The 8,736-nt window shown below is 32.3% G+C and overlaps 1 protein-coding gene across 2 annotated transcripts; it reads left to right on the forward strand.

Annotated features, from left to right (window-relative positions):
• The first annotated feature begins 676 nt into the window (after window positions 1–676).
• LOC111991625 (glucose-6-phosphate 1-dehydrogenase 1, chloroplastic) lies at window positions 677–8,270 on the forward strand. Of its 2 annotated transcripts, none has more exons than XM_024023414.2 (10): window positions 677–1,073; window positions 1,763–1,953; window positions 2,078–2,172; window positions 2,439–2,553; window positions 3,370–3,575; window positions 3,663–3,812; window positions 6,366–6,486; window positions 6,704–6,933; window positions 7,045–7,245; window positions 7,729–8,270. In XM_024023414.2, the coding sequence occupies exons 1-10, from the start codon at window positions 842–844 to the stop codon at window positions 7,979–7,981; spliced, it is 1,794 nt and encodes a 597-aa protein (XP_023879182.2). In that variant the 5' UTR covers window positions 677–841; the 3' UTR covers window positions 7,982–8,270. The 2 variants fall into 2 exon arrangements, with proteins under 2 accessions (XP_023879182.2, XP_065625349.1); XM_065769277.1 differs by having other exon boundaries at window positions 968–1,073; window positions 1,746–1,953.
• Window positions 8,271–8,736: the final 466 nt, after the last annotated feature.

Raw genomic sequence — 8,736 nt, forward strand, 5'->3', positions numbered from 1 at the left:
TATTGTTAGGTTGCTCAAATTATGAACCAAAATTTAATTTTATTGATATAAAAAAATTCAAGGTAGTCTCAATTTTTTTTAAAGGTTAATAAATATAAAATTTTAAATTATTATATATAACTTTTTTTTCAAGTCAGGGTGGCCATAAGGTGGCGCCACCATTGTCGGGGGTAAAATATAAATTTTGAAATATTAGTGTGTAAAATTCAAACACCTTTAAAATTTATGGGATAAAATCCAAATTCTAGAACTTTAAAGTGTAGAATCTAAATATCCCAAAAATTTTGAGGTAAAATCCAAACTTTTGTAACTTTAATGTATAAAGTCCAAACACTCTAAACTTTAAAGGTGTAGTTTGCAATTTAGCTACCCAATTTTAATAAGCTGAAACTAAATATTTTAGAGGGCACCAATATACTTAAACTATATATCAAGTCAATTCTAATATACTCAAGCCAAAAAAAAAAAAGTACATCCAATAAACAAAGAAAATCTGACTATTAGGAGTGGGTTTTATTATTTACTTATATTTTTGGGTGAGAAGATGACTAGGAGTGGTTTGATTGGCCTTTTCAGTTTTCAACAACCGAAGGGGCAATTATGTATTGGTGAGTAGTAGATGGGCCTTTTCAACCGCCAGATATTATATATCTATACATTATCCAATAATTTTTTTGGATGAAAATCCATTATCCAATATGCTATTTTGTTCACCAGACCAGACCAGATAATAGATATTTCATATTTGTAGAAAGTAGAAACTAGAAAGGTACATTCATTCTTTCTTGGACATCACTCATCACTTTCACTGCTAAAGCCTAAAGCTTCGTTTTCTAATTGCATGGCTACACCTACACATTTGAATTCTTGTTCTTCAACGACCTTCACAACCTCTTCTTCATTCAACAATGACACACATCATCTATCCAGTAGATTCGTCATTGTGCCAAGAAAACCTCATTCCTTCACATGGGTCTCTCACTCTCAGACCCTTCTCAGAATTCATTCCAAAACCCACTTTCACCTCAAATCCTCAAATGGGCATCCACTAAATACTGTTTCTTTGCAAGATGGTGAGTTCTTGTTCTTTTCCATGTGTGATTCTCAGTTTTGTGTTTCCCACTTCCTGGTATTGTTCTTCTTCTATTCTCTGTGATAGACGTGTGCGCATAAGCCCAAAGGGCTTCTCCTATTTATGGTTGTTGAATTGGTTTCAGATTGTCAGTTAATTTAGATTTTTCTTTTATTAGTTGCTTCTTTTTTTTCTTTTTTTTTTTTTTTTTTTTTTGAGGAACTTCTTTAAGTTGCTTTTTATGTTTACTCTGTCACCCATAAATAAGCATGCTTGTATTGAATGCTGTCTTCAACCTTAGGATATATAGAAAACTTTAAATTCACATGACGTGATAATGGGAATTCTTATTCGATTACTAATTATTTGCTATATGTGGGTATAGTGGTTACGGTTTTGCCAGAAATTATTGAACTTGTAAAGTTAGCTAATTTTTTTTTTTCTTTTTTCATAGATATTGGTTTAGTGTCCAAAAGTACTGTTTATCAACATGATCAAAGTTATCTAACAGTAACAATTGCTTCAAGTGATCACAAGGTTAAATGGTTTGGAAGATTAGGCATATTTGGTTTTTCAACCCACCTCTTCTTTATGTTGCCATTCGATTACTGCGTCTGTAATCTGTTCTATACTACTCTTTTTCTTTGTTTAGTTTCTTAATGTTCAATCTTAGAATGGATTTTGGAGTAGGTTCAGCTGGAACTCCTCTGCCCAAAAAACATGTGGAGAGTCGAGGGAAAGAGGGATCTCTTCCCTTCCCTGAATCTGACAATTCAGAATCTACTCTCAGCATAACTGTCGTTGGAGCTTCAGGAGACCTTGCCAAAAAGAAGATATTTCCAGCACTTTTTGCTCTTTATTATGAAGATTTTCTGCCCAAGGTTCCATTCTTCATTAATATTTTGTAACATTACCAGTAGTTTTGGAATTTCAGATGGTGAAAAATTTAGCAATGTTTAACCAATTCTAACTTCATATCTTTATTATTTACTTGTGTTTATACAGAATTTTGTAGTGTTTGGTTATGCTCGGACTAAAATGACCGATGAGGAGCTAAGGAACATGATTAGCAGAACCCTAACCTGCAGAATTGATAAGAGGTATTATATTGCTCAACCATCATTCACATGCAAAAACATACTTCTGTTTTTTGTATGAGAAGTGGTACATCCATAACATTTTCTCAACAAATTATAGGTGGTAAGTTGTTATTGGTTCTAATTTGAATCCACAACTTAAATTACTTTTTTGCTCACCAATAGCAACCAATAAACAACCTATCACTTAGGGTTTGTTGTGAAAATATTGTGGACATAACATTTTTTTTTTTGTATTGTATATATTGATATGTGGCAACAACTTACAGGGAAAATTGTGAAGACAAAATGGATCAGTTCTTGAAAAAGTGCTTTTACCATTCAGGACAGTATAATTCTGAGGAGCATTTTGTAGAATTAAACAAAAAGATGAAAGAGAAAGAGGTAATTATTTGTATTTACTGTATTATTAAGCATAGAATATTGTAATTGTGATGGATAGAGCTTCATTTTTAGCAGTTGATGTAATTTGCTATCCTATACCTGTTTACTACCTGAGAGAGAGAGGAACCCAATTATATTGTATAGTAATTAAAATGTAGCAGAACCCCGAGTGACTGGTCTAATGGTTCCTTGGTCTCAAGATTCTCACCACAAGGTCCTGAGTTTTGACTCACCCACAAACATCCAACCAACTCCTTGGAGCTAATTGGGGCCATCCCTTGGGAGCAATCTTAGTAATTACCTGGTATGCATGGGATAAGGTGACTGCACATGCCCAAGGATTAGTCAGATCTCAAAAAGCTTTGGACACCCAGTGAGCCAAAAATAAATACATAAAACATAGTAGAAACAAGATCTTTATTTGGGTACACTATAGTCCACCTCCTTGATTCTTTCCATTGGTTCTGCTATTCCTTGACTATTCTTGTAACTCTGATCCAAGAAAGAACAGGCCTCACAGAAGGTACTCCATGTAAACAGCCACTACACAAACCATGATATTCAAATGAAGTTACATTGAAAAGGTTAGAGAAGCTCTTTCTAACTACATAGATGTGTTGCGGAAGTCTTAATTTCTATGACAGATCTGACAGATCTGGAGTATTTATGGAGGTCCAACTGGGATAAGTGTGGCTAGCTAGATTTTTATGTTGCACAAATGTGGTGGATTTTCATTGACATGGAATCAAACTTTGAAGTAATACATGGCTTGGTACTGAAGCTTACACCTTAATTCTCTAGTAATGCTCCTTTCAGGCTGGAAAACTGTCAAATAGGTTGTTCTACTTGTCTGTACCTCCAAACATATTTGTTGATGTCGTGAGATGTGCTAGCCTTAGAGCTTCTTCTGAAAATGGGTGGATGAGGGTCATTGTTGAAAAGCCATTTGGTCGTGACTCGGAGTCATCTGGTGAACTAACAAGATGCTTGAAGCAGTACCTTACTGAAGATCAAATATTCAGGTTCATCTTTATTTGTTGGTTTTTTTTTTTTTTTTTTTGTACTCACAGAGCTAGCGAGAAAATCTTGATCTTTTAGATAATTTTCAGGATTGACCATTACTTGGGGAAGGAGCTTGTTGAGAATCTATCAGTGCTTCGCTTCTCAAATCTTGTTTTTGAGCCTCTATGGTCTCGGAACTACATCCGCAATGTGCAACTGATATTTTCTGAAGATTTTGGCATTGAAGGTCGAGGGGGGTGAGTTCCATATCTATGTATATATATCTAAAAGCTAAAACGTAGATCCCCCATGTCATTGGCTACATAATCATTCTTTTGCTTATTTAATTTTTATTCCTAAATTTTGTTCACAATATTAAATATATAAATATTTTTTTGAGAATATATATATATATATATATTGACTTTACCCATTCATCTTGAGCGGTTTTAATTTCATATATAACTTTGCCTTTACACATTCATTTACTTTAATTTAGATGTTATAACTAAGCAATAAAATCAATGAAGAATCTAAAACCAAAAACAAAGTCTATACATATCTATCTATACTATTATATAATAATGGAAGCTTTAAAATATATTTACAAAAGCTCTTTTTGTGCCATGTAATTAGCGGCCTTTTTTAATTTTTTTGTTTAAGTTTTTGCAATTTTTACTTTGTTTAATTTTTCATCTTTTTCAACCATTATCTTCTTAGTTCAATTTTTCATCTTCTCCAATCATTTGCTTCTTAAATTTTTCATTTGATTTCCTTTATACATTTTTAAATTTTCTCCTTTATATCTTTATAAATTCTACGATTTCACTTTTTTGAACATTTCATCTACTTCCACTCTTCCAACATTTCATCTTCATAAATTCTTCGAATTCACTTTTTTGAACCTTTCATCTGCTTTCACTCTTTCTCTTCCAACTTGATTTTCTAATAAATTTTTTTTACTTCATTTCCAACTCTCTCCTCTGTTCCTTCCAAGTTGTTCACTGCAAAAAAGGTAAATTCTCTCTTTCTCTCTCTCTCTCCAATTTTGTCTCTTTTGATGCTTTTTTTTTTAATTGTTTCAACCACTTTTTCCCCCTAATGGTTTTTTTTTGTTATTGTTGATTTAATTGTCACTTCACATTTGTTTCTCTTTTTGGCAAATATGCATTGACTTTTATGCATATTTAGGTATTTTGGTATTCCAATTCCCAATAAAAAAAATTCCTTTTTTTTTTTTTAGTGATTCAATTAGATGTTAAACTATGAGATTTTACTAAGTTCTATTTATTTTTAAATCATTATGAATGAACAAAACTGTAGTTTTTGTAGAGAAAGTACTCTTAATAATTTTATTAGAAATACTCTATAGTGCCACTTATTTAGATAAAAGCAAAGGTTAATCAAATGGAAATAATTGACTGAGTGACAAATTTTTGCTTTTGCAATTGTATTTTCATTATTATTTTTGTTGTTGTTGTTGTTGTTGTTATTATTATTAATTATTATAATGATGTACATAGAAACTTAATTATGAGATTTTGCTAATAATTGTTTATTCTATAATCTTTTTGAGTGGACAAATTTGCAATTTCTGCAGAGAAAATAATCTTAATAGATTATAAATAAAAAAATTATTTTCCTAATCAATGAAATTAATCATTGTTTTTTTTTTAGAATACTAAGTATTTTTAACACACACACACGAGGAGATGAGAGAAGGTCTTAAAGAAACTGACAGTGGTGCATATTTAAAAGGATTTAACTCTTGAATACACAACACAAACTTTAATCATTGTTAAGCGATGGTTGATATGACATTTTGCAAAACAATGATTGATGAGACATTTTGTTTTTTTGCAAAGCATTTTCATATAGTTATGTTTTGATTCAATGTATTTTTAGGGATGTATTGAGATAAGTAATGTATTCAAGAAGAGAGATCATGATTATACTTTACTTCAAAAGAGATAGATTGGTTTGAAATTAAAGATAACATTAAAATATGATGCTACAAGTTGAAATTTATTAATGGTGGAAAGAAGCTATTTTTCTCATTCTTTTCTAAATGTCATAATTGGAAAATTTTAATCCACACTAGATTCTATCACTAGCAAATTGGTTCATAACATGAATCGATGAAAATAATATTAATATAAAATAAAATATATAATTTTTTATTTATAGGGTTGTATGATGATGTGAAAAATTCTATAGTTAAATGTTATTAAAATAATAATCTGTATTGAGAATTCACGTTCTATTGAATTCTATCTTCAGATTGCCAATTAGAGAATCACTAAGACCTTTTAGTGATTCGATGCACCCTTCTTTACTATTTATTCCTTCTTTAAAATAAAAAAAAATACAAATACAAACAAATGTGAGACTAGAGTTTCTTGAAAATATGTGAAATGCATATGAACGCGTAAGAGTTTGTATCTATACTATTATAATTTAGTAGTTCTATGTCTAAATTGATAAGTCACATGACACAAGATTTTATTAAACATTCAAGGGAGGCCAAAAAACTTTTAATTTAAGAATATTATGAGAGAGGGAATGATAAATTTAATCATTTAACCATATACGTGGAAATTTAAATGGGAGGTAAAGAGAAGGAGATAGGGATCGAACTCAGGACCTCCCATTCTGATACTATATTGAATTACCAATTGTCCCAAAAACTTAAGCTATTGGGATATGGTAAATTTAATTATTTAACCACATACTTTTAACAATACCTGTAATGAAATTACTTATCCTTTCTCAAACAATGATCACCTGCTTGTTTTTGTTCATGTTCCCAGATATTTTGATAACTATGGAATCATACGAGATATAATGCAAAATCATCTTCTGCAAATACTAGCACTTTTTGCGATGGAGACTCCTGTCAGCTTAGATGCTGAGGATATCAGGAATGAAAAGGTATTATTATGCTTTCTTTTTTACTGTCTTTACTATCAAGATTGCAGTGTTAATTATTTATCTGATAATTTACCACTTGCTTTTTAAAAACCTAGCTAAAATTCAGTAAAAAAGCTGTTGACTGAATTTAGAAAAAAAATTTCAGAAGGGTCTTATAAGGCCTTGATTCAGAAAAAAACATAAGGTCAATGATGAGTCGCAAATGGCCTTGATTCAGGTTAAGGTCCTAAGGTCAATGAGACCACTGCAGCTTGAAGATGTAGTTGTTGGTCAATATAAGGGCCACAGCAAGGGTGGGAAATCATATCCTGCTTATACAGATGACCCCACAGTGCCAAAAGACAGTCTTACTGCAACCTTTGCAGCTGCAGCTCTCTTTATTAATAATGCCAGATGGGATGGGGTTCCTTTCCTGATGAAAGCTGGCAAGGCTCTCCATACTAAGCGGTATGTAGAATTTCTTCTTAATTAGTGAGAATCTTCTCCTTAAGCATCCCCTGTATGTTGTTGGGATGTAATAATTATTGATCTGAAAATGTTGTTGCAATGGTACTCCAGAGCAGAAATTCGAGTTCAGTTCAGACATGTACCTGGTAACTTGTACAAGCGAAAGTTTGGAACTGACTTAGATAAGGCTACAAATGAGCTTGTGCTTCGTGTGCAACCTGATGAAGCCATTTATTTGAAGATCAACAACAAAGTTCCTGGTCTTGGAATGAGATTAGATCGCAGTGACTTAAATTTGCTTTACCGTGCAAGGTATGAGAATCATAAAATACATTTTGTTGACTGTGTCGGTTCTCTTAATTTCTTGACGTAGTGTAAGTGATATGTGGATAATATCAAAAATACAATTTTCTTCTGCCTTAATAACTATGGTTTCAACTTTCATAACCTTAGTGCCTTCTAGACATTCGAAGACATTTATTATCTTGAGTGCATGCTTTAATGTGATCTCACTCATTCTTTGAATTAAGTCCTCATCTCTAGATCTGTTCTTACTCATGGAATTCTTGCTGTGAGCAATATTTTATAAAATTATAAACCACAAATCATGAATGACAAGTAACAGTTATTTAGCCAAAAAAAAAAAAAATGATGAGTAATGGTTAAAGTTAGGAGTAAATGATACAGGATATATGGATAAAAAATAGTGCAACCACATTAAAGCATCTATGTTGCACTATGGACTTTGCAGTTCTTGTGAAGGCATTGTTTTAAGACTCTGATTCCAATGTGCAGGTATCCCAGAGAAATACCAGATGCATATGAGCGGCTACTTTTAGATGCAATAGAAGGGGAGCGAAGGTTGTTCATTAGAAGTGATGAGCTTGATGCTGCTTGGACGCTATTCACACCATTGTTAAATGAGCTTGAAGAGAAGAAGATAGTTCCAGAGCTCTACCCATATGGTAGTAGAGGACCAGTTGGAGCACATTATCTTGCCGCCAATCACAATGTTCGATGGGGAGATCTCAGTGGTGAGGATTCATGACTAGCAAAGAGTTCTCCATTCTGATTATGTTAGATGCTTACAATGGACTGCTGTTTTTATACAAGGTTTTGTTTTGTTTTGTTTTTATTATTATTTTTAAGTGCATGATATGCTGTGTTAGCATGCAATTTTTTTGTCACCCTGCATAGCAAAGGGTTAGTATAGAATGAGTGCAGAGCATTTGATATTGTGTATGTAAGTTGACTGCATAATATGTAAAGGACAGATGAAAATGTAGTAAACTCAGATCAATGAATAAATGGACAGTAGTTGATCTTTGGTTCACCAATTTTATATTCGTTCCTAGCCTATTAATAAGGCTAACTGAATTATATTGTGGAGTATAATGCATGTCATGAGCATTTGCTCTAAACGGTGTAGGACACTAATATATAGTATAAAAACTACCAAAAAAATATATCTTCTTTATAAAATAAAAAAAAAAAAAAAAAAAAACTATTCAAATAAGCGGAATATAACGCACACTTAGTGGAATGTCTTGAGAAAACTATTTCAGAAACCCATCATTGTAAGTTTAGTTGGACATGCACGTAAAGTCCTGGAAGGACTGCATGGCAGTTGGCAGAAACTGGCAAAGCCAAAAACCAAAACGATACCCTTATTAATTAATTAACTTTGAGCAAGGCCAACACAATCCCCATCTGAAGTCTGTGGTGTCAAAAGAAAGTATCGCCCTTGGGGGCTTTAGCAGTAAAATACTGGGAATTAAAACAAAGCCTTCATAGCCTATTTTA

The sequence above is a fragment of the Quercus suber genome, unplaced genomic scaffold (genome assembly GCF_002906115.3).
Source record: "Quercus suber isolate HL8 unplaced genomic scaffold, Cork oak 2.0 scaffold_1102, whole genome shotgun sequence".
In the NCBI taxonomy this organism is placed as follows: domain Eukaryota; kingdom Viridiplantae; phylum Streptophyta; class Magnoliopsida; order Fagales; family Fagaceae; genus Quercus; species Quercus suber.

Excerpts from the sequence above, each read along its gene's own strand:
- LOC111991625 (XM_024023414.2), top strand. The coding sequence starts at position 842 with ATGGCTACACCTACACATTTGAATTCTTGTTCTTCAACGACCTTCACA. Across the intron at positions 1,954-2,077 it reads ATGAAGATTTTCTGCCCAAG|AATTTTGTAGTGTTTGGTTA; the intron begins GTTCCATTCTTC and ends GTGTTTATACAG. Across the intron at positions 3,813-6,365 it reads GGCATTGAAGGTCGAGGGGG|ATATTTTGATAACTATGGAA; the intron begins GTGAGTTCCATA and ends TCATGTTCCCAG.